Raw genomic sequence first — 26,839 nt, forward strand, 5'->3', positions numbered from 1 at the left:
TTTCCATCTTCCTCCCCCTTTTCTGCATCTCATTATCTTCGTTTTTTCACTGTTCAATACCAATCCCTTTCTGTCCAAATACCCCTCCAGTTTTCCTATCATTCCTTTCATATCTTCCTCATTCTCCGCCAACATCGCTATATCGTCTGCATAAGCCAGTGTATATATCTTTCTCCCTCCCAGCTTTATTCCACCCCAGCCCCCTTTTTTCAGTTCATCGTCAATGTCCGCCAGCAGCAAGGTGAACAGAGTCGGACTTAACGGACACCCTTGTCTGACTCCCCTTCCTGTCCAAAATCTCTCTCCCATCTCCTCCCCCACCCTTACTCTGCATATCGTCTCCCCCAGCAGTTCTTTACACCTCTCCACCAAGCCCTCTCTTACTCCTCTTTTTCTCATGGCTTCCACTAGAATCCTCCTGTCCACCGAGTCAAAAGCTGCTTTTAAGTCCACGAACATCACCACCATCTTCCCTTTCTTTCCATTTACTTGCCTGTTTATCAGGTGATTCAATACGTAAATGTTGTCCGTGGTCCCAACCCCTCTTCTAAACCCTGTCTGACTCGGTGGCAGCAAGCCCTTCTCTTCAACCTCTTTCCTCAACCTTTCCGCCAGTACGGCAGCATACACTTTGTATGCCGTTTGTGCTAACGTCACCCCTCTGTAGTCCCCCACTCTTTCCCCCTCCCCCTTTTTTCCTATAGGCACTATAATTCCCTCCCTCCAATCTTCTGGCCATCCCTCTCCTTTCCACACTCTATTACACACTTCCCATAGCCATTCTTTCACAACCTCCCCTCCAAACTTCCAAACCTCATTCGGAATTCCATCACTTCCCAACGCTTTTCTCTCTCTGAGCTTCCTCACTACCTCCCACACCTCTTCTCTCCTTATCTCCTCTTCCTCCTCCCTCCTTTCCCCTCCTCTCCTTGTTCCCATCACCACCCTCCCATTCACTCCTCCCAACAACTCTTTAAAGTACCCATCCCATTCCTGCATACTAATTCCCTCATTCACCCTCCTTCTCCTCTTTCTCTCCCTGTTTACCACCTTCCATACCTGCCCCTCCGTCCTGACCTCCTTTACTTCCTCTTCCCATTTCTCCACTTCTCTTTTTTTCTTCCTTTCACATAGCTTCTTGTATCGCTGTTTTTCTTCCCTGTAACTGTCCCCCTCTCCTCCTTCCCTTCTCCATTTCCTTAACATGTTGCCAACTCTCTTTTTTCCCTCCCTACATTCCTCATCCCACCAGCCCCTTCCTCCGCTTTTTTTTGCACCTTCCATTCACTTCCTTTAATACCTCCCTTATCCTCCCCTTCAACCTCTGCCACTCTTCCTCCACTCCCCCTCCTCGAGCTTGCCTGTCCCCCATTAACTCTCTAAATTTATTCCTGCCCTCTTCTGACCAGTCCCCTCTCTTACTTCCGCTCCTTCCCCCCTGCCCCTTATCTATACTTTCCTCCCACCCTTCCACCCACGCTGTCACTGGCTGATGGTCTGAATCGACCTTCTCTTCTACCACCACCCGTTCTACCCTTTCCCTTGTCCTCCTGTCCCCTAACACGTAGTCAATCACCGACTCCCCTCTTCCCCCTGTATACGTCCATTCTCCTTCTTCATCACCTCTTATTCCTCCGTTAAAAATCGCCCACCCACGTTCCCCCAGGAATCTACACAGCTTTTTTCCTTCCCCATTTACTTTGCCATCCTTCGATCTCCTCTCTCCTTCCCCCATCTCTTCTTCTCCCTCTTCCACGAACCCTCCTTCCTTACCGGTCCTTGCGTTAAAATCCCCTCCTATCAGCACTCTCACTCCCCTCTCAATTTCCTCCACCCATTCTTTCAGGTCTTCCAACTTCCGGTCCATATCCTTATTTATATATACTCCCACTACCCTCCACCACTCTTTTCCAAGTTTCACTTTTATCGATACTATCCCTTCCTTATCTTTTTTCGTCTTCTCTCTTCCATTTTGATCCCTGCCCTCACCCCTACTATCATTCCTCCTATCGCCCTTCCCTTCCGGCTCTTCCTCCCTGCTCTCTGCACTTCCCATACGTAGCCTCTTGGCATTTTTCCTTTATCCTTTCCCACCCCTTACCGTCCACCCACGTTTCGCATAACACCATTACGTCCCAATCCTCCAGCCTTTTCCAAAACTCTTTATCTTTATTTGTTAGCCCCGCCACATTCCAAAAGGCCACCTTATAAATACTACTTCCCCCCCCCCCCTCCCTCCTCTCTCCCTCCTCCCCCTCTTCCTCTCCCACTCTTCCACCCAGCTCCTCTCTCTTATCCTTCTCCATTTCTGCTCCTCTTTCTTCCCCCCTACCCGTTCCCTCTCCCTCCTCTATTCCCCCTGCCTTTGGTCTTCCTCTCTTTCATTTTCTTTTCCTTTCCCTTGCCCTTCCTCCCAGCACCTCTCTCTGCCATTCCTAAGCACACCTCTAACCTCATCCCACCCCCACCATTCCCCCTCTATCCATACTCTTCCCATCCCTATCCGTACCTTTTTACCCTCTCCTCTTGCCTTCCATGCCACTTGGTTTATCTTCCATTTTATCCTTCTTTCCTCCCATGTCAAGTCTTCGTCTATCCACGTATTTTCGCCTCTCAGTTTCCACTTATTTCTCATTATTTTCGCCTTCTCTTCTTCACTTCCCACTTTCACCACTGCCATACCCCCCTTCTCTCTTCTCCCCGCCTCTATTTTTCTAATCTCCTCTATCTTCACCTCCACGCCTAACTTTTTCATCACCTCCGCCACTCCCCCCTTTATTCCTCCCGCCATCTTCCTTCACTCCTTTTATCAGAATGTTTCTTCTCCTTTCTCCCCTCTCCTTTACTTCGTACTCCTTTCCAGCCTTTCCACCCTCTCCTTCCAATCAGTCTCTCCCCTCCCCTCCTCCCTCGGCCCTCCTCCGCTTTCCTCTCTACCTCTTCCTCCCCCAAGACCTCCTCCCTTTACCTCCATCTGCATCCCCTCCAGCTTTCGTTCCATGTCCTCTATTCTTTTCTGGAGCTCTCCTTTCTCCCTTCTCCACATCTCCTCTCTCTCTTTCAATTCGCTTTTTATCTTCTTTACTTCTTCCATCATTGCCTCCTTTTGCTCCTTCGCCACCTCTCTAATCTCCTCTCTCACTCCTCTTAACCCCTCCCTCATCTCCTCCCTTATTCCTCTCAGCAACCCCTTCACATCCATATCCTCCCCCCCTGCCACCCCTGGTGGCGTTCTCACCGTTTTGTTGCTTCTCTTCGAGAAGTCTTCGTCCTCTTCCCCCCCCGCGCCCTCTTCCTTTTCTATTTTATCCCTCTTCCTCTTGAACATCTCCTCTATACTTCCTTTCCTCTTGGAAAGCTCATCTATATTCCCCGTACTTCCGCGTCTCTCTTTCCCCAACCTATCCGCAAAATGCGCCATCTATCCTCTACTCTACGGCCGTACTACTTCCCGGCGTTATCCCGAAGTCCCCAGAATTCCCTAGCCTTTCACTCTCGCGCTCTCTATCCTTCCCCTTCTACGCTCGTCTCTCTAACCTCAACCTTCCCAATTCTCCTTCGCCTCCACGGACTCTCCTCCCTTATCCTCCGCGCTGCCTCCACTCTCCTGCCTTCCCTTTCCCTCACCGAGCTCACCTCTCACTCTCCACGCTCTCTCACTCGCTCTATCTCTCACACTCGCACTTCGCTTTTCGCTCGCACAAATCGCCAACTCACACCTAACCAACCGGAAACGGAAGTCCTCTCTTAACTTCTTATAAACTACCTATATTTCAGAATTAATAGTTAAAACTAAAAAAATCTAGAAAAGTCTGAAAAAATCTAAAGTTTTCTAATTTTTTATCTGCACGCGCACACTAATTTTTCTAGAACGTTGCAGACAAAGTTAACGTTTTGACTAACGTTACGAAGCCCAGAATCATTCGAGTCCCAACGTTCGAAGCGACAAGTTCGCCAGTGAAAAAGTATAACTCTCTCATCTGACTTTTCGATTAGTGTGTGTGTGTGTGTGTGTGTGTGTGTGTGTGTGTGTGTGTGTGTGTGTGTGTGTGTGTGTGTGTGTGTGTGTGTGTGTGTGCGTGCGTGCGTGCGTGCGTGCGTGCGTGCGTGCGTGCGTGTGTGTGTGTGTGTGTGTGTGTGTGTGTGTGTGTGTGTGTGTGTGTGTGTGTGTGTGTGTGTGTGTGTGTGTGTGTGTGTGTGTGTGTGAGTGTGTGTGTGTGTGTGTGTGTGTGTGTGTGTGTGTGTGTGTGTGTGTGTGTGTGTGTGTGTGTGTGTGTGTGTGTGTGTGTGTGTGTGTGTGTGTCAGCCGATATTACGAAGAAATAAGAACAATGGCTAGTCACACAGAAGACGCTAATAATTCTGAGAAGCGGATGTTCACTCGCGATATTCCTGATAAAGGGATTCCCGATAAGGGACGTAACTTTGAGGGAAAAAACGAGCAATTATATATGCTGCTATCGACAACATATGGACTCAACAGCTCCCATACGAAGAGAATTCACGTGGGTTTGCAAGCAACATCCGAGGAGTTTTCGTGCCGATGGTCAAATTAACCGGCAACTGTGCGGACGGCGTTTATTTCGACGAGAAATCGTGGCAGCAGTTTCAAGAGAACATGGGACTCGTGAGCGAATATTTATATGGAGAAAGCAAATTGAAGCCGAATTCTATCTCCATTAACAATATCTCCGTCAATTTTACTTCGGCCTACGGAGCAAGATCCATATTGCTGGCGTACAAAGAAAACAAGGAAGATACTTTTGCCAGGACGAATCAACGAACAGGCGAGGAAAATTGTCCACCGACGAAGAAACGAAAAACATACGCTGTGGCAATTGTGATGCAGAAGCCTATATTTCTCGGGCTGAAAAATATTACGAAATATATCGATGCACATTTATTACATTTAAAATCAGTGGCCGATAATGTTAACAATTGCGCGCGTTATCTTATTAAGGAAATAGAGTTAAATTTTCCTGAAGGTTATATAGATGAGGATATTGTGAAATTAACTCTCAGAGAAAATTACTTCGACATCGAACTTAATGTACAAACGCAAATAACCGATTTAACTTTCCTCGATACGTATTTTAATATAGTAATGGTAAAACTTTGTTTGCTGCGCTTTACCAAAATCTGTCGTATAATTTTGTCGAATCGCGGATTGTAAATTTTATAACATTATTGTTTAATAATTTATCTACAGCTTTACTTTATAAGCGACAAAATTGTATTTTTTCCTATGAAGAAGAATTTGTAGTAATAAACATTTTTTTGTAACTTCTACATTTTTCTATTTTTCTTCAATCCTCACGTTCTCCGCAACAATGTCCTTTTTCTCTTATTTTTTCAGGATTGGTCAAAGTTTTTAAATCGTAAATTTTTCGAATGCGTTCAATAATAAAAACTTTTATTTAAAACGAAATAGTTGCATTACGTTTAAAGCGAACCTGTCCGTTCCTGTTTTACAACCTTGTTTCTGCAGGAAATAAGTAATACATGAGCAAATTTTAGAAACCAAGCGTATTTGTTTATTTCGAAAACTCTTTGTCTAGACCCAAGTCCTAAAAAAAACCCCGTCATAAATAATAAAAACTCTTTGTTACAAAAAAAGGGTTGGATTGCGTCACGTCTCGATACAAGCCTGGTCGTTTCTGTCCAGACCAGAGAGCAAAACGCTCTTAAAAATTCCACTCTCCGTTTTCGGCATCTTAGCATCATATCCTTTTTCGAGCTTAGCGTCGTCTACCACGGGCTCCCACCAAAATGGCGCTGGCCGGCTCTTCCGCTATTTTTCCGCGTGACTTCAGCGTCGTCCGCTACGTGCAGGCCCAAAAAAACGCTGGACACTTTAGGCGGGAGAGCCAATCAGACGCTGGGTAGGTATGGGGTATCCAATCAAAACGCACCATTTAGTTACTATTTTGAATCCGACATTTTTGTTTCGTAGTCGTCCACCACGTGCAGTCCCAAAAAAGTCACTAGGCACTAGACACCTTAGGCGGGAGAACCAATCAGACGCTGGGTAGGTATGGGGTATCCAATCAAAACGCTTCATTTGAATCCGCCATTTTTGTCTCATAGTTTTCCACCACGTGCAGTCTCCCCCAAAAAATCACTAGACACTAGACACCTCAGGGGAGGGAGGGCCAATCAGACGCTGGGTAAGTATGGGGTATCCAATCAGAACGCTGGGTAGGTATGGGGTATCCAATCAAATCGCTCCATTTTACCCCCACCCCTCACGCGGCAGCCAATTAGAGCGCTCCGAGGTCACGTGGGCAGACCGTCTGGCCACGCCCCTGGCGCCGGAGAGGTCGGTGGAGGGGGTTTGTTTTGACGCCCCATACCTACCCACTTACTACTCACGTGATTCGGTGACCGGTTGACGCGGTGGTCGCGGAACGTGACCGTATGCGGCCGATCACGGCGGCTTTGGCAACGAAAGCGCACTTTGATATGCACTTGCCGAACGCTCTTACGGCGTTGAATTGCTGTCGCACTTGTTTGGGACACAAGACGCGAAACGTTCACAGTTGATGAATCGAGAAGCTCGATTCGTATAATGGCGAGGCGCGGCGCGACTTATACGCGATGTTTCACCGCTCGCTGTAGCGAGGGTGGATTGCTGAGGACGCACGAACTGCGCGAGACAATTAGCGGTGCTTGCAACGAGCACGCGAGCCGTATGCACGACGGAATTATGAGACCGCGTGAAACGGAAACTAGAACGGAAACACGGCGGTGTACTACCTCGTGTTCCGGAGTACGTGATACTACTGATCCCGGAGCTCTCGCGTTTCGGGAGCTCTCGGGCCCGCGACGGACATCGACCAATCAGCCGTGTTTTCGTGATCATGCGATCACGGCATGACGGATCGATACTCGTCGGGAAAACTTCGCGGTCCGGGTTGTCGCGGGGAGCGGCGCGAAATCCCTTCGTTCTGAGGGCGTCTGACAGATGGCGTCACCGTACGGTATTGACCGCGATCGCGACAGAAATGACGGAACATCTTTCTTGGACAAAAAAAATAGCATACTTCATGATTTTTTTCCGGCGAAAATATAACAGATACGAGGATCGGGTTTATCACAAATGAAAATACACATTTTAGATTGTATTTTCTGTTTTTCGTTCATTATTTGAAATGGAAAATACTTCCCCTACAGTTCCTCAGCCCTAGGCCCTGCATGTCTTGTAGGGTTTTGCGGTAATGGCGGAATTTCCAAGCGATTCCAAAAATTTTGATTTTTAACCAAATGACTTTCAAACTTAAGACATCGATTTTTGGCCAAAATTTTAATTTCGTTTTCTAAAAAAAAAATAATTAAAAAATTGCAAAAAGTATCCAATAGGAACTACAAAATTTTATATACTTGTGGTAGGTCTAAACGGCTATTAAATCGTTGAGTCGTTTTCGAGTATCAACCAGTATCAATTTTGAAAGCATGGTTCCGAAGAAAAGCTTTTAAAGTTTTACAACAGGTTTACACTACAATAAAACTGATTTTTTTCCACTTACAAATCATCTATTCTAGGCCTAAAAGTGAATCTTCTTTAGCCAAATTTTCATCCTCTAATTGATTTTTGGCAAGTCGCGTGTTGCGCGCAATGTCTGCTTGACCGAATCGGCGAGTGTCACTTGAAGCTGTGAATTGCGTTTCATTTCGCCTAGTTTTTATTCCCATTGTGCTCATTATTTTTAATAAAGACGTGGCTTCCTCATTAACTAGACAAACTGCTATGTAAGTTGCTATTTCAACGATGCACTGCTGTTCGAAATTTTTGGTGCCATTTTCCAAACTAAGTTATTATAACTTGTTATTATTTTGGGTAAACCCGCCAAGACAACATTTTAGCAACGTTTCATTAGACAAATCTTTAGATAGAGTGAATCGCATTCTCGGATGAGCCGCCTTTCTACCTGCGCGCCGCTTCACAAAAGGCTATCGCATGCCTGCATGTGCAGCGCGCAGTACAAAGCGCTGTATCCTTCTATACTTGTTCAAATTTCAAAAAACGGCGTTAGGATTTCATTTCTTAAGGGGATCCTATAGTGGCAGTAATTACCGACATTTAGTTAAAAGCAAACCACTTTTAATTGGCTCTACTGAATTGCAAAATTCTTTTACAGAATTAAAGTACGCACAAAAATGTAGAGGGCTAGAGTCGGTTTTACATCCAAAACAAAAAAGAATTGAAAATTTGGGCACATAGAGCTGTCACTGGCGACAATATTTGGTTATACAAAAATACTGCAGTTTATATATACAAAATGAGAATCTAGCCCTCTAGGAAAAACATTGAAGAACAATATCGTGCAATTACAACTACGATAGAACTCTAGAAAAAAAGATGTCACGCTTTTAACTTTTATATATGCAAAAGCACATGCAGGTTGATAGGATAAGCAGTATTGCGTGTAGCGAGAGATGGCGCAGCAATCGAACAAGGACAGATGCCTCTCGTTAGACAAGGATAGATATATAACATAGAAAACAGGATTAGAAATGTTGACATTATCTACATCGAGGAAGTTCGGCTTTTGCTATAAGATCCCTTTAAGACATTAAACGTTCAAAATATGCAAGGAAAAAAAATCAATTTTTTTAAACCAAGAAAAGTATATTAATCTTTAACAAAAAAAGGGCGCGAGAAACGGGAAACAAATTTCAACGAAAAGTATTCCTATAAGTAATAAAACATAGTGAAGCGCTAGTACGCAACGCTCAGTTTTCAAGAAAACGCTCTTAAAAAATAGATACACAGATATATCAGTTCGCAAACGGAAAGGAGAATGTTAAAAAAGTGACGATTTTGGCCCCCAAGCATAAAGTTAATAGACCTTGAAAAATCATTGTTTCCCATAAAGCACAAAATATTTTTAAAAATATTTTTTAAATATTTTTTAGGAAGATATTAAAATAATTCACAAAAATATTTTTTTTAATGTTTTTATGTCCGCCAGGTCATGTCAGAAAAATCTTTTCAAAAATATTTTTAAAAATTTGCAAATAAATATATTCAATATTTGTAAAATTTTTTAAAAATATTGCTTTGAAAAATAAAATATGTTTAACCCAATCAGTAATAATTGTTTCACGTTTGAAAGATTTTTTTAATACTTGAAAAATATACATCTTTATATCTTGCTTTGAAAAATATTATATATATTTATTGCATCGCAGTGGTGTTGGGTAAGCCTTGCGTTGTATTCCTAGCGAAGATATGTGTCGCGAATGTCATGATTTTGCTTTGCCGGAGGCCTGTTTATATTAGATCCCAACTAAAATTGCGAACTAGCACGGAAAAATGTACTGCATCTTTCTTAATTAAAAATATTTCATAATATTTGAAAAATATTTTTAAAAATATTTGAAAAAAGATTATAAAACCAATAAAAAATAAATTTTTTAAATATCTTGAAACGAGATTATAAAACAATAAATATGTAGATTTAAATTAATATTTCAAAAATATATTTCAAATATTTAAAAAAATATTGTCTGGGTGATAAAAAAGAACATTTTGCTTCCTCATAAAAGAAGCTTTGTTTTCGTAAAAAAAAAATTTTTTTTTGTTTTTCTGAACGTGTTCAGAATGTTCTAAAACGTCAAAAAATTGTAATTTTAAAAAATTTTTGCATATGTGTGTGTATGTGCTAAATTTACCGAAATTTCTATAACTCCAGAACTAATTAACCAAATCTTAACGAATTGTATATGAAATAGGGGTAGAAGTTTCCGGGGAGTACTATAGAGTATATAGTTTTTTGTTATCTATTTTCTGGAAACCAATTTTTTTAATTTTTTTACTTATAAGAATTAGAAAAATAAAAAAAGCGGTTTCCAGAAAATCGGTAACGAAAAAATACACACTCTGTAGCACTCCCCGAAAAATTCTACCCTTATTTTATATATTTTTATAAATATTTTTAAGATTTTTAAAATATTCTTAAAAATGTTACCACAAAATGTTCTTAAATCATTTTAAAATATTCCTAAAACTATTTTAAAATGTTTCTTGCTATATTTTTACAGAAATATTCAAAAATATTTTTTGAAAACATTTTGTGCTGTTTTGTGTCCTCAAATGACAAAAAATAACAATCATTTGTCCGACAAGTGATGGAAACATTGCTAAAATGACTTAATTGCAGTTAAAAAATCACATTATCCGTATACGTAATAGTAATAATTAAAATCATGATTCTAATTAAAATTGTGAGTAAATTTTGCATGCAAAGATCGCGAATTACATTAGCACTAACCAAGATGCACTACGTGGAAGTACAGATCCGTTTAGCATCCCTTGACAGAGATCAGGACTCCACAGTTCGTCATTCCTGTGACCCTCTCTGTCATGCGTGTGCGTGTGCGTGTGCGTGTGCGTAATGTAGTTCGCGATCTTTACATGCAGAATGTACTCACAATTCTGATTAAAATTATGGTTTTAATTATAATTACAGTAAAAAAATGACATTATTTGCATATGTAATAATGTCATTTTTTTACTGTATTTAAGCCATTTTAGCAATGTGTGTTCCCACCACTTGTCGGACAAATGATTGTTATTTCCTGTTATTTGGGGACTCAATTTAAGCAATGATTTTTCAAGGTCTATTCACATTACGCTTGGGGGCCAAAATCGACACCTTTTTAATATACTACTTTATTTTCATCGAAGCGGCGTAGCAACGCAGCTAACACGCTTGACTGCTACGCTGTCGGACTAGGTTTAATTCCTGTCGACTTTTTGTAAACATTTTTTTCTTTCAGCATAAGTAATAATAAAATAATTAAACAAAATTACTTTATTTAAATAAATTTAATAATTCTAACAAGAAATAATAAATAAAAGAAAAGAAAATGCTTACTCTACCTTTAAAAAATGTTTTCAATACACAGAATTAACTTTAATTATAATAACTACTATTATATGAAATAATAGTTATTATTCGCTGCTTGAAATGTTATAAATAAATTTAAAGACAATGATTAAATTACTGCACTTTGAAATAATAAAATAAGTTTTTCTCGAAAACGGCACTTTACTATGTTTCACTACGAGTGAAAGACTTTTATAGGAATTAGTTTCATTAAAATCCATTTTTCCGTCCTCGAACCCTCCCCTTGTAAGTATACAAAAAAGCTTTTAACTTATTTTGTACACATAGAGCATCCAAATAAATAATAAAATTGTTACTATTTCAGGTACTAGAATATGCAATCTTAGGGATATTCAGTGCTTGAAGAAATATAAGTGTAAGTGTGCGTAAGTACATATATAAATCAACATTTGAATTTGAGTACTTTTAATTTTCAAATCTTTTAAATGTTCATATTTATTTATATTAAATAAATTTATATTAATTAAACACTAGCGCTTTGTATTGAAATGTTCCTATAAATAATACTATAATAATGAGCACACATACATAATCGTTTTCAGTAGAGTTTCAAAGTTTGTTTGGATCTGGCTATTCGATTTTTCGGATAACGTGTAAATTTGATACTTTAAATTCAGATTACTCAATTTAAATTTTCTAAGATACTTGAATAATAAAAATATTAAATCCAAATTTGGGTCGCAATTGCAATGGATTCATTAGATTTAAATTCGAGTTTGGACCGGGGTGAGAAAGTATATTCAGGCCACCGTATATTTGAGATATGGATGTGTGTGTAAACGTGTTATAAATAGTAATTATACAGAAAGAGGACAACCCCTCACCGATTTCAATGACTTTGACATATGTTATTGTCAAAAACATAATCCTGAGTAACTTTTCCTTGTAACTTAATCGGCGGTCACTGCTTATTTAAAAGTTATGAACAAAAAAAGGTTGAGAAATTTTACAAGTTTACGTCAGTGCTAAGGGAAGTAATTTACTGATATGTGTATATAGACAGTACACATATAAGCTACCGCCCCTCCTTCGCAGTCAGAGATGGATGGGGGTGGACCTTAGGTTCGCGTGGAAAGTTTTTCACCCATACAACAACAATTGGGTTAGGTTAGACCTGTGGTGGGTTATGAGTACAAAACTATGAATTACGGTTAATAAATATGTATGCCTTTATTCTTAATATCACAGCTACTTGAATATCTAATGGTCAGAGCTAGACTGCTTCGTCATCTCAAAATCTCAAACATAATGGAAGGTTACGCTATCGGCATTCGTAAATCCATCTTGTGCGTTTATCCATTGACCACGGACTTATAGATGCCGTCACCCCCCTCCCCCCGAGTGACTTATTGGCTTCAAGTCGCGAATCGGACGGTACGACGTCCAAGTTCCTAGCATCTGGTTCCCGACGGGCCTGGTTGAGGCTCGTCCGAGTTTTTGACTGGGGCCACCTGTCTCGGCTATCTCAATGAATGCGGGTTTGAGACGGTCCACATTGACCCGTTGGCTGTCCCTTGTAATTGATCCTGTAAACAGAATTAGAGACTCTTTTCATTATTAAAAATGGTTCTTCGTATGGTTGCTTCAGCGGTTTCCTCGCCTTGTCCACTCGTAAGAAGACGTGTGTGCAGGTCTGCATGTCTTTATGCATAAACGCTCTTCTTTTTACATAGTGCGCTGTGGACTGCGCGCGAACTTCCTTCATATGCTCCCTAAATTTTTCTAGAACTATTTGTGGGTATCGGCTGCTTAGTTCCGTCGCAAAATATTCACCTAGCAGCGTCGTTCTACATACTAGTTCTGCAGTCGATGCTGATATGTCCTCTTTGTAACTCGAACGGAAACTGAGTAATGTCACTGGAAGGATTTCAGTCCAATTCTGTGTTTTATAACACTTAATCGCGGTTTTAAGTGATCGGAGCTATCTTTCTATAATCCCGTTGGACTATGGATGGTACGCGGTAGTACGAATTCTCCTGCTCCCAATTAGCTTTACTAACGCTTCGAATATCAGGGATTCGAACTGGGCTCCGCGATCGGTCGTTATAATTGCTGGAGTACCGAACCTGGCGACTCATGTTGAAAAGAAGGCAGTAGCTACGGTATTTGCTGACGTGTCCACTATTGATACTGCTTCAGGCCAACGAGATCTATCTATCATCGTTAGGCAATACCTATATCCGTTTGATATGGGTAGAGGTCCTAAAATATATGAATGTATGTGTTGAAACTTTTCCTCAGGTACCTCTATATGTTCCGGAATCCTCCTGTTATGCCGAATTTTTGCGCGCTGGCATGCCAGACAGGTTCTCGCCCACTTGGCGATGTCCCTGTTCATGCTGGGCCATATGAAACGCTGTCCAATCGTCTTCCTCGTAGCTCTGCCACTCGGGTGTACGAAGTTATGTATTGCATCAAAGATCCATTTTCTTAATGTCGCAGGGACGTAGATCCTGATTTGCCTGGAGACATCGCAGTAACTTTCTCGCTGTTGTCCAGTCGTAATTTTTTTAGTTTTGATGCTGCTGGCGATTGCAATAGAGTCCGCAATTCTTCATCCTCTTGTTGCTCGGCAGCCAGTTCCTCTATACTGACAATTACGGGCATGTCGATGGCGCTAATTCTGGATAGCGCATCCGCGACTTCGTTCTCTTTGCTTGCAATGTGTTCTATTTTGTGAACTGCGCTATATAGTCTAGCTGTCGTAGCTGTCTTAATGACGCCTTTTTAGTTAGTCGGATTCTGCAAAAAAGCATAGGTAAGTGGCTTTTGATCTGTACGAATTGTCAATTGTTGTCGTCCTTCAACTAAATATCTAAAAAATTTTATTCCTTCGTATACTACTAATAGTTCTCTATCAGAAGCACTATATTTACGCTGTGTTTTGGTCAATTTGAAAAAGAATCCCAGTGGCTGTCGAGTTTCTTCGTATTCCTGCTCCAAGACCGCTCCGATTGCTACCTCCGAGACGTCTGTGCTCAATACCAATGATGCTTCCACGATTGGGTGTGTTAATAAGGCTGTTTGAGCTAACTGTTCTTTGCATTTATGAAATGCTTGTTCGATTGGTTGGTCCCATTGAATACGGCCTTTATCCTTCTTCCTTGAACCAGCTATGAGTGCATGAAGCAAAGCCTGTACGTCTGCCGCCTTAGGAATAAAACGTCTATAAAAGTTGAGCATTCCCAAGAATCTGCGAAGTTCTTCCATCGTTTCCGGCTTCTTATAGTTAAATATGGCCTCGACTTTGCTTTTCAAGGGTTTTGTTTCCTCCTCCGATACCGAATACCTCAGATATTGGACTTCAGATTCTCCAAATCTGCATTTGTCGATGTTAATCGTAAGGCCGTATTTTCTGAACCTAGAAAATATCTCTCGGAGATGCTCCACGTGGTCCTCTTCTGTTTCCGATGCGACTATTACATCATCTATATAACAGAAACAAAATTTTAGCCCTCTAAAGATAGCACAATGACATCCTCGGGAAATTCAAAGGACATCCAGGACGGACAACCGGGATATCCTCGGGATATCCCCATTAAATCTCGGGATATATTTTGGATGTCCTAAGGAATAGCAAATGATCCCCGAATTCTAGTCCTCATGACATCCTGAAGATATCCCGTCAGACGTCCTGAAGACTTCTATGGGATACGTTATGGACATTTTTTAGGCGTCTGAAGGGAAAGATTCTAAAAGTAAAATCGAGCTATTAACCCAATCAACAATAATTGTTTTATGTTTGAAAGATTTTTTTAATATCTGAAAAATATACATCTTGATATTTCAAAAATATACACATCTTGCGAATGTCATGATTTTGCTTTGCCGGAGACCTGCTTATATTAGCCTTCAACTGAAATCTTCTTACAAGTTAGTCTTACCATTATGCGCCGCCTAGTGGCGTCGTTTCAAACTAGCACAATGACATCCTCTGGAAATCCGAAGGACTTCCAGGAAAAATGCGCTACTATGCATCTTTCTTAATTAAGAATATTTCATAATATTTCAAAAATATGTAACGATGCACCCCGTGCGCTAAGCATCGTTCCCGGCTAACGACCGCCGGATGCCGCCCGACCGACGACCAGTCGGGCGAACACCAGGGCGCGGTGAGCCCACATTTTAAATATAATTTCAAACGCACCGTGTGCGCGGGCCAAGCGCGGCACCAGTGCCTCCCGACGAGCGACGACGGCAGCCGAGCCGCCCCGAGGACGAGCGCGGCGCCGCGCCGCCCCACCACAGCGCGACGATCGGCGCTCCTCGCGAACCCGCCGCGCCGGGCGGGTATATAAATCGCCGCTGCGGCGAGAAAGGGGGACTTCGTCGAAAAGCTCCGCTTCTTCTAGACGAAACCTATCCCAACTCCCAGGGAACACACCAAACGAGGTCCGGTGCTCCGAGTCTCGACTGAAAGCTCTCAGGTGTTCTCGCACTCCTTCAAACCTAACCCCGAAGGCACGGTTACGCGGGGTCGAGCGCGCTCGGCCTCGCAACGAGGGCTCTCGCTGCCGCCGCCCCGGGGCCGGGGTTCCGGAAATCTTCCTACGCTACGCGTTCCCGCACGCATATCATCGCGATACCGCGACATCCGCGAGCCTCCAAGAATTACACCGCGTTCGTCGTTAAATACCGCGCCGTTATCAAGTGCAAAGGCACTACCTGTAAATATACCGCGTCCGCCTATATGTAATACGTCTATGTAACGCTACCGCGTTCGTTGTTAAATACCGCGCCGTTATCAAGTGCAAAGGCACTACCTGTAAATATACCGCGTCCGCCTATATGTAATACGTCTATGTAACGCTACCGCGTTTGTTGTTAAATACCGCGCCGTTATCAAGTGCAAAGGCACTACCTGTAAATATACCGCGTCCGCCTATATGTAATACGTCTATGTAATATACCAAGCCCGTCGAGTAAACGAGACCGCGGCCGCCTATGTACTACGTAATGTAACATACCGAGCCCGTCGAGTAACGATACCGCGTTTGTCATCAAGTGCATCCGCACTACCTCTTCGTTGTATATATCGCGTCATTTCGGGTATATAATTAAACTGTGAATAAAACTACTGCATGTCTCACTAAATTGATTGTCTCTGGGCCTGTCATCGGACTCCTGATCCCGCACATCAGTCCGCGTTCGATAAAGTCAGGCCGTTACATGGCGCCCGAACAGGGACCGTTTTGATCCGCTCCGAGAGACAGTAATCAAGAGACAGCATGCCAAAATCGTGGATATATAAATTGGCGAAAAGCCAGCTGAGCGCGGAGCTCGCCAAGCTCGAGCTGGACACCGACGGCTCGGTTGACGTGATGCGCCAACGCCTGAGCGCGTATATAACCGAGTACCCGGGAACGGTGCCGTCCACCGTCGCGGGGGATGACCCGCCGCAGGATACACCCCTGATCTCCGTGCACCCGCCCGAAAACCTACGCATACCGACGATCGACACACGCCCACCGCTATCGCCGAACGTGGCCTTTCACACGCCGCCGGTAATGACGACGCCGTTCGTACCCTTTCGCCCGACCGCGAACGACCGGCCCAGCGAGACTCCCGCCCAGGTCATGGATCAGATACGGAAATGGGGGTGCCACTTCGACGGGAAAGACCCGGTGACCTTCCTCGAGCGGCTCGAGGAGCTGAAAGATGCCTATAGTTATTCCGGCGCGCAGTTACTCATGGGGCTACCCGAACTACTCCGGGGCGACGCGCTTCTCTGGTGCAGGAACAACCGCCCCAACTGGCAGGGGTGGGAGGACTTCTGCGCCGACTTTCGCGAATATTACCTGCCGCGCCGGTATCGCGCCACGCTGGTCCGCGAAATCCAAACACGCTTGCAGAAACCGGACGAGCCATACCGGAAATTCGCGACCGAAATGCTCACGATGATGCGGAAAGTCACCGGATTCGCGGAAGACGACCAAGTCAAGGCGTTGTACAATAACATGCATCCGCGGTACCAGATGTATATTCGCCGCGATGTGGTGACCCGTACCCGAGACATTCTGCGCCTGGCGGAAGAGTTCGAACACATCGAGGAACAGACGCGCGCCCGCCAAGTCATCACGCCGAAACCCGCGGTTGCCGCCGCAGCTTACGACCGTCGCGAATGCTGCTGGCGGTGCAAGCAGCAAGGCCACACCCGTTTTGATTGCCGACGACCGCCGCGCCGGTTCTGCTCGCAGTGCGGCCGGGATGGCGTTTTTACCAAAGATTGCCACCCGCCGCCGGGAAATGCCGCTCGGGCCGGGGAAGAAGCGGCCGTCCCCCGGTCCTCCGAATAGTATACAAACCGCGCCCGTTCCTAACCGTCATGGTAGCCAAACAGCCCGTCGACGCCCTGCTAGATACCGGATCCGAGGCATTGTTCGTAAACGCACGCACCGCCGATAGGCTCGCCCGTGACTTTCCGATCCAACCGGTCGACGGGCGCGTGTACCTCGCCGACGGGTCAAGCACCACCGTTCCGGGCTTGATCACGTTTCCCGTAACAATACAAGGGAGGATGTTCTGGCACAAATTTCAAATCATGCCAACGCTCGAGTACGACCTGCTCATCGGCATCGACTTATGGATGAAATTGGACTTCGCCATACCGTCCCCGACCGCACCGAGCACGGAGACGCGGACCGCCGCCGTAGAGAACCTACCCGAGGGGGGCGCGCAGCCGGAGGACGAACGCCTCCGCCGTTTTTTGGCCGACGAACTGGCGAAATTCGAACCGTGCCGAGCACGTTATCCGCGTAAAGACCGGCCGTCCGATTAAGCAACGGTATCGGCCGCGCAACTCCGCGATGCAAGCGATCATCGACGCCGAAGTCGACAAAATGCTTCGCGACGGGGTCATCGAACTTTCGCACAGCGCCTGGAGCTCGCCAGTCGTCATCGTGCGGAAAAATGACGGCAAACCGCGGTTTTGCATCGATTTTCGCCAAGTAAACGACGTGACCGAAAAGGACGCCTACCCGATACCTCAGATCACCGCGACCCTCGATAAACTCCGGGGGGCCCGATACCTGACGACTCTTGACCTAAAAAACGGGTACTGGCAAATGCCGCTTTCACCGGAAAGCCGGCCCGTAACCGCTTTTACCTGACCCTGTCCCGGGAAAAGGCTTAATGCAATTCACCGTAATGCCGTTCGGGTTACACTCGGCGCCGGCCACGTTTCAGCGCTTGCTCGACACCGTGTTAGGCCTCGAGCTGGAGCCACGCGTGTTCGTCTACCTGGATGACATCGTCATCATCAGCGAGACGTTCGAGGAACACCTGAAGATCATGCGCGAAGTGTTCCGCCGGCTCCGCGGAGCCAGCCTGCAGATCAACCCCGAAAAGTGCCGGTTCTGCGTCAACCGAATTAAATATCTCGGCCACATCATCGACCGCGACGGTATTCGAACCGACCCCGAAAAGGTCAGCGCCGTCGCGAACTGGCCCGCCCCGCAAAACGTCCGTCAAGTCCGGCAGTTTCTGGGGATCGCGTCCTGGTACCGCCGGTTCGTTAAGGACTTCGCAACCCTCGCCGCACCGCTCACCGCGTTGACCCGCAAGCAGGCGCGGTGGACCTGGGGGGAAACCGAACGGGCCGCGTTCGAGACGCTGAAAGGGGTTCTGACGACCGCTCCGGTGCTCGCTTGCCCCGACTTCACGCGCCAATTTTACCTGCAGACCGACGCCAGCACCACCGGCCTCGGGGCCGTGCTGACGCAGTATTTTCCCGAGGGAGAGCGCGTAATCGCGTACGCCAGCCGCACTCTGAATAACGCCGAGCGAAATTACAGCGCCACCGAGTTAGAGTGTCTCGCGGTGATCTGGGGCATCAGGAGAATGCGCGGGTACCTCGAAGGATACCGGTTCACGGTGATCACGGATCACCAATCCTTAAAATGGCTGCAAAAGATAGAATCACCGTCCGGCCGACTGGGGAGGTGGGCGTTTGAATTGCAACAGTTCGATTTCGACGTCAAGTACCGTAAAGGGACCCTCAACAAGGTGGCCGACGCGCTGTCACGGCAACCCGAAAGCCTCGGCATCTCCGCACCGAAATGCCCGTGGTACACGCGTATGTGGCACACGACCGAAGCCACTCCGCACGAAGTACCTGACTTCCGAATCAATCACGGACGGCTGTGGAAGCACGTGCTCCACAGCCTGGACTTTAAAGACACTCCGGCGGGCGAACAGTGGAAGGAGTGCGTCCCGAAGGACCAGCGCGCCGCGATCCTCGAACGGTACCACGACGCACCCACCGCCGGCCACCTGGGAATTGCTAAGACGATCGCGAGAGTCGCGCTCCGCTATTACTGGCCCGGCATGTTTCGCGATATCGCCCGTTACGTAAGGGAATGCCCGACATGCCTGGCGCACAAAGCCGCGCAGGAGAAACCGGCCGGCCAGTTACATCCGACCACCCTCAATCACCCGTGGCAGCAGGTCACCATTGACGCCATGTTTGGCTCTTAAATATGCAAGACCGATTCACGAAATGGGTCGAGCTCCGCCCGCTGCGGCGAGCCACCGCGCCGGCCATCGTAAAGGCTATCACGGAAGCCATTATCCTCCGTCATGGATGCCCGGACGAAATCCTGTCGGATAATGGCACCCAGTTGAAATCGCAACAACTCGCAAAGTTGCTAGACGAGTGCGGGATTCGTCACCGATTCACGCCGGCATACGCGCCCCACTGCAACCCGGTGGAGCGCACAAATCGCGTAATTAAAACGATGATCGCACAATACGCAAAGAGGCACAAAACCTGGGACGAAAACCTACCCGAGCTCCAGTTAGCGTACAACACCGCGACGCACGACGCGACCGGCTACACGCCCGCATACCTAAACCACGGCCGCAAATTACGGCGCTCCGGGGAAAACGCGCCGCGCGACGCTCCGATCCCGCCGTCGACACTCCACCGCCACCTGACCGAGGCATACGGACTCGTAAAAATCCAGTTGGCGCGCGCGTTTCAGCACCAGGAGAAGCATTACAACCTCCGCCGCCGAGAATGGAGACCGAGAATTGGGGAATGGGTATGGAAGCGGGACAGCCCGTTGTCCAACAAAAGCGCGGCGTTTAACGCGAAGCTCGCGCCAAAGTTTATCGGCCCGCTAGAGATTCGCCGCATCATCTCGCCTGTCATTGTGGATCTCCGTAGCCGCTTGGGAAAGTGGTACCGGCACGTGCACGTGCAAGATTTAAAACGCGCCCCGGCCGACATACCACCCGCCGTGCCTGATCCGGACCTGGAGGGGGGGAACGCGCTCGCACTAGCCGTTACCGCCGTTCAAACGAACCCCGCCGGAAAGCGTGCGTCCACACGTCAACGCCGACGAACCGAATATTGTTACGCGACGACGACCTACCCCGACCTAAACATTTGCCGGAAAACAAAAACAAGCGCAATGAGCCCCGACGCGACGGCGGAAGAGAGCGCCGATCGACAGAATATCAAGAGACATGACGGACAAAACACCGGCAGCCGCTCACGACATTCTGACCGAAATCGCCAAGATCCTCGGCGAAGACGAGGAGTACGACCCGGCCAACCCCGGGATCGACCGAGGATGGGCCACCTTGTACAGGGGCGAGCCCGACACGGGGCCACCACCGCCGCCAGCCGGGCCGACTCAGCCGAGGGCCGTGCCACGGGTTGGCACGGTCATACAACGGTCTGACGCCGCCAACAGGGCCAAGCAAGCCTGGCTGCTGGCCACACCGCCGCCACCACCACGACGACCACGACCGCTGAACGAGGCCCCCCGATGCCTACGGCCAACCCTGCAGCCGGCACGGGTAATGGGGCCGTTGCCGCCACCGCCGATCCCGATCCAAGTCGAGCCCGGGGTAATTGTCGAAGTACCCGACTTCGCATGCCACGTCGCCCGGCAGTACAAGCACTACAAGCCCACGCTCGGGCATCGACGGTGGCACATCCGTTTTAACGGAGATGGCTCCGTACGGTGGATAAAAGAAAAGTCGCGGGAAAAACCAGCCTGAGGCCAGCCGACCATCCAGCCAACGCCTCCGACCAGCCGAGTGAGATGGCGAGCGATATGCCTCTAGTTTCAGGCATTCTTAAGAGGAGGGGTGGTGTAACGATGCACCCCGTGCGCTAAGCATTGTTCCCGGCTAACGACCGCCGAATGCCGCCCTACCGACGACCAGTCGGGCGAAGACCAGGGCGCGGTGAGCCCACATTTTAAATATAATTTCAAACGCACCGTGTGCGCGGGCCAAGCGCGGCACCAGTGCCTCCCGACGAGCGACGACGGCAGCCGAGCCGCCCCGAGGACAAGCGCGGCACCGCGCCGCCCCACCACAGCGCGACGATCGGCGCTCCTCGCGAACCCGCCGCGCCGGGCGGGTATATAAACCGCCGCTCCGGCGAGAAAAGGAAACTTCGTCGAAAAGCTCCGCTTCTTCCAGACGAAACCTATCCCGACTCCCAGGGAACACACCAAACGAGGTCCGGTGCTCCGAGTCTCGACTGAGAGCTCTCAGGTGTTCTCGCACTCCTTCAAACCTAACCCCGAAGGCACGGTTACGCGGGGTCGAGCGCGCTCGGCCTCGCAACGAGGGCTCTCGCTGCCGCCGCCCCGGGGCCGGGGCTCCGGAAATCTTCCTACGCTACGCGTTCCCGCACGCATATCATCGCGATACCGCGACATCCGCGAGCCTCCAAGCATTACACCGCGTTCGTCGTTAAATACCGCGCCGTTATCAAGTGCAAAGGCACTACCTGTAAATATACCGCGTCCGCCTATATGTAATACGTCTATGTAACGCTACCGCGTTCGTTGTTAAATACCGCGCCGTTATCAAGTGCAAAGGCACTACCTGTAAATATACCGCGTCCGCCTATATGTAATACGTCTATGTAATATACCGAGCCCGTCGAGTAAACGAGACCGCGGCCGCCTATGTACTACGTAATGTAACATACCGAGCCCGTCGAGTAACAATACCGCGTTTGTCATCAAGTGCATCCGCACTACCTCTTCGTTGTATACATATATCGCGTCATTTCGGGTATATAATTAAACTGTGAATAAAACTACTGCATGTCTCACTAAATTGATTATTGTCTCTGGGCCTGTCATCGGACTCCTGATCCCGCACATCAGTCCGCGTTCGATAAAGTCAGGCCGTTACAAATATTTAAAAAAAGATTATATAGAACTAATAATAAATTTAAAATATTTTAAATATTTTGGAACAAGATTATAAAACAATAAATATGTAGATTTAAATTAATATTTAAAAAATATATTTCAAATATATTTAAGAAAATATTGTCTGAGTGATAAAAAAAACATAATATATATAATATTATATAATTTTCACCCTTTTTTTGCAAACAGTTCAAAAATGACAATTTTTTAATTATGTCATTGTTATAGGGTAAAAATTCAATACACTGAATAAAGAGCTAATATATGTATAGCTCTAGATATTTTTTTTCTTCTACAATCAGTTATTGCTATTTCATTCATTACAAATACGTAAAAGATATCCTAAAATCATCCAAAATGTGTCCAGGATGTCCTGATAAGTTTTATAGAATATACTCAGGATATCCTGCGATACTCCTCAAGATATCCTGGACATGCGTAAGATAATTTTAGGATTTTTTATGGATTTTAGGATTTATTTAAGTCTAGTGGACATTTATAAAAAATTTATAATTAATTACGGTCCTTAACATTCTAAAATTACTTTAAGTATTTTACAATTAATGAAATAAAATAAAATATTTATATAAAATATTTACGACAATATATATATATATATATATATATATATATATATATATATATATATATGTCCTGGATGTCCTTCGGATTTTCCGAGGATGTTATTGGCTATCTGGAAAACAACTAAATGTCCTGAAAATATCCCAAGATATCCTGGACATATTCAGGACGATCCTGAGGACGTCTTGTGCTATCTGGGAAGGTACTGTATCCATGAAAGGCTGGAAGGTTTGGACCGCGTTTTGCAATCAAAATTGCATGACTTCAGGCTGGAACAATCCGAAGGGTGTTATTATGGCTGTCTTCTCCTTATCCTGTTCTGCTATTGGTATCTGATGATTACGCTCTATTTAAATCGATTGTACTAAATACCTTGTGTGCGAGAGTGCACGTATACGCGAGTGATAGCGCGCGTAGGACGAGGAAACACAGTTCAAAAAGTCATTAAGTACACTAAAATCCGTATATTACAAATAAAGTTAATACAAACAATATGTACAAGTTCGTTTCCTTTCAGCAAATAACCCGTGACAAAAGCACGCACAGAATTGAGTACGGCGTGCAAGAAGCAGCAAAGCGTGTTTGCGAAGCGAGATAGCGAAGATTTGTATTCGAGCGAAAGCGAATTCTAGGCAGTGTACTAAAGCGGTTTTACTTGCGGTGAACTGCGAGCGAGAGAGAGCCTCTCCGTCGAAGCAAGCTCTTTTATAAACGAGCTTTCTCTCGGCAATCACCAATAGATTTAAAGCGTTGGCGGTGACCTCAGGTCTTTACGTGCGACTGGCGGCCAAAGGGCCAAAGGCCCGCCGCGCATTGATTCGCACCTAACATGCGCGAAGCGCGAATTGTGACGAGCGATTGGCAATCGGTTGCCTACGTCACCGTAACGTGCCGACGCGAGACGAAATATTGGTAACCGGCCGTTAGCAATTGTTGTTGTTTGTCACGCCGACAATGTTTATAACGTGGGTTTTTTTTATCGCACAAGGACATATAAACAGCGTTCGAGAAACGTCTTGAAAATTATAGATTAAATAATGTTCTTGGAAAAGCCTATGTTATAATGCAAAGCACGAAGAATTACATAGAATTATATATTTTATTGAATAACAAAGGCACACGCACACACACACACACACACACACACATTGTGCCTTTTTGTGCAACGAAATCGATGCAATCAAATCGCGATCTCAAACACCTTGCATCCATGTAATTAATACAAAAAAATTTTGTATATTTGGCACAGGATACTGATCAGGCTTAGCAATTTTATTAACTCTTCTACCCTCATGGAAAAATACACTCAACCCATAGAAAAACCCTTAAAGTTGGGTGTAATTTCGGACCGCCAATAGGTTTAACAATAGGTTTAACCTATTGGCGGTCCAAAATCACACCCAACTTTAAGGGTTTTTCTATAGCTTGAGTGTATTTTTCTATAAGGGTATAATCTCCGCATATTCGCCATCCTCCGGTCCTTTTCCTCTTCGATTTCCGTCTTGGCATATTTATATCTTCCGGGCGACAATCTTCTTACCCTATCTACGACGGGTGGGATTCGCGTAACTATATAATGTTTTACGTCGTGCTTGATCATCTCTCTTTTCCCTGGTCGAGTAATCTCTATGTATGTACTCTTCCAAGATCTTACAGTAGCGAGCATCCCGTTTGAGTGTAGATATCGACTGCGTACTAATACTGGCTATGCGCCCCTGGGTCTTCAGACCTGTAATTCGATTAATTAAATTTTTGTTTTTTATATCAACTAAGAGATCATAGTGTCATAAAAAATCAGCGTCTATAATTGGCTGGAACATATTAGCTACTATAAATGTCCAGTCTTTGCCTAAGCCCCAGGTTAAGTTCCAGTCTCTCTTTCCGTAGCACTTAATTACTGACCCGTTCGCTGCATATAACTTAAGACTTGTAAACCTTACTTTGTTTTCCGGTCCAATTCTTTGACAGGACGAATATGTCCAATCCGGTATTAATTAAAAAGGAAGCTCTGGTATTTTTATCGAACATCACGAGGCGCGACTGCTTTTCGTTGCCTGCCGCGGCCGCCTTAATCTGCGCTGGCAATCCTAATTTTCCTGACTTTTTGCATCCTTTTTCCAAGTGCATGGTTCAAGTGCATCTATATGACTCCTTTCCGAACCTATTGTGATAATAACAATAGTCATCATTATGCGGTTGCCTACTCACGGATTTACTGCGTTCTCTTGACTTTTGGAATAGGCTCGAGAGTATCTGCCTCTACTACGCTGTCTAGGATCTCTTTCTACGGACCTCCGTGGTTAATTTCTGCACCATTTGCCTGAGTTCCTGCACCTGAGTTCGAGGGAATTGCTCGGACTGCTGGCGCCGTTGTTCGCTTGCTGAATCTCGAGCAATTGACCCTGTAGCCTCATAACCTCGATGATCCAATCTGCCTGTAACGCCAGCTGACTCAAATCTTCTACCTGGCTTATTGAATTTGTTCAAGGAACAAGATACGCAAAACATTTTCTGTGCATTGGCTTCCTGCCAAGTTGCACAGACGTTGCAGAAAATGGGAAAGTTTCTTGTTACTCAACTCCTGTCTTCGCAACAATTTTCTTAATTTTGATTCTTGCGACTTGCCAAACGGTTCTAAGCTTTTTAAGCGCTTCGTATTTTCTAGGGAAAAATTCACAGCCGACATTGGTGTACAAAATTTCAACAGTGGACTGAAAAAAGTAAGCAGTGGCCAATAATATTGACGGCATTGTCGTCAATGGTTGGGGAGTGGTAATAATGACTTGTGGCAGTGGCAGTGCAGGAGGTATTGCATAGCATTGCTAAGGCAGTGTCCGAATTTTATCCGGCATTGGCTCGGCAGTACGCCAGTAGACGCCCCCTACGTTTTTTTTTTTTAAATACGTATATTCGAATACCTAATAGGTAGCACTATAATGACTACACCTTAAACAACGTTATATTTCCAAAATGTTTTTACGCTATCTTAAAGCAACAAAATAGCAACAAATTCTGGTATAAACGTTTATTCGATTTGAGAGAGCACTCTGTATATTTTTTTTTGCATGGGGGAGGCCAGCTTGACACAGATTCTAGCCCCACCACATACTAAAAAACTCATAGAGTGCTCAAATAAAAAAAAAAAAAAACAATCACCAAAATTTGTTGCTTTTTTGTTGCTTTAAGATAGCGTAAACAAGTTTTCGAAATATAAGGTTCTGTAAACAATCCCACTAATAAATACTGCATCTTCGACCGTTATCTACGACTTTAATGGCTAAAAACTAAGTAAAAAGAATTTGTTGCTCGGCTCTTTTTGGTCTTAAAATATTCCATGGACCGTGACCTATCAGAATATGCAACTTACGATTTTGTTGCTCGCCCCTAACTGCAAATAAACAAATTATTTATCTCCTCGTCGATTGTTATCTACGACTTCGATGGCTAAAAACTATAAAGTAAAAGAATCTTTTACTTATTGTTTAGTTTTTAGCCACCGAAGTCGTAGATAACGAGATAACGGCCGACGCGGAGATAAATAATTTGTTTATTTGCAGTTAGGGGCGAGCAACAAAATCGTAAGGTTCATATTCTGACAGGGCACGGTCCATAGAATATTTTAAGACTAAAAAGAGCCGAGCAACAAATTGTTTTACTTAGTTTTTAGCCATCGACGTCGTAGATAACGGTCGACGCGGAGATAAATAATTTGTTTATTTGCAGTTAGAGGCAAGCAACAAAATTATATGTTGCATATTCTGGTAGAGCACGTTCCATAGAATATTTAAATAACAAAAAAAACCGAGCAACAAATTCCTTTACTTAGTTTTTAGCCATCGACGTCGCAGGTAACGAGATAACAGTTGACGCGGAGATAAATAATTTGTTTATTTGCAGTTAAGGGCGAGCAACAAAATCGTAAGTTGCATATTTTAATAGAGCACGGTCCATAAAATATTTTAAGACCAAAAAAAGCTGAGCAACAAGTTCTTTTACTTAGTTTTTAGCCATCGAAGTCGTAGCTCGAGTCGTAGATAACGGTCGAAGATGCAGAATTTATTAGTGGCATTGTTTATAGAACCTTATATTTCAAAAATTTGTTTATGCTATCTTAAAGCAACAAATTTTGGTGTATTGTTTTTTTTAATTTGAGCACTCTAT

The 26,839-nt window shown here is 45.2% G+C and overlaps 1 protein-coding gene and 2 pseudogenes across 1 annotated transcript in view; 2 read left to right on the forward strand and 1 right to left on the reverse strand.

Annotated features, from left to right (window-relative positions):
- LOC143908563 (sodium channel protein Nach) overlaps window positions 1-26,839 on the forward strand; it is a 228,595-nt gene that overhangs the window by 196,245 nt on the left and 5,511 nt on the right. The window contains exon 8 of the mRNA XM_077426253.1: window positions 11,218-11,268. Coding sequence (XP_077282379.1) covers window positions 11,218-11,268 — 51 coding nt within the window. The remainder of the gene's footprint in view (window positions 1-11,217; window positions 11,269-26,839) is intronic.
- On the forward strand, window positions 3,831-5,173 carry LOC143908559 (uncharacterized; annotated as a pseudogene).
- Window positions 12,183-13,251, reverse strand: LOC143908560 (uncharacterized; annotated as a pseudogene).

This window comes from Temnothorax americanus, unplaced genomic scaffold, assembly GCF_048541705.1.
Source record: "Temnothorax americanus isolate GAGA-0224 unplaced genomic scaffold, ASM4854170v1 Scaffold99, whole genome shotgun sequence".
NCBI classification, from domain to species: domain Eukaryota; kingdom Metazoa; phylum Arthropoda; class Insecta; order Hymenoptera; family Formicidae; genus Temnothorax; species Temnothorax americanus.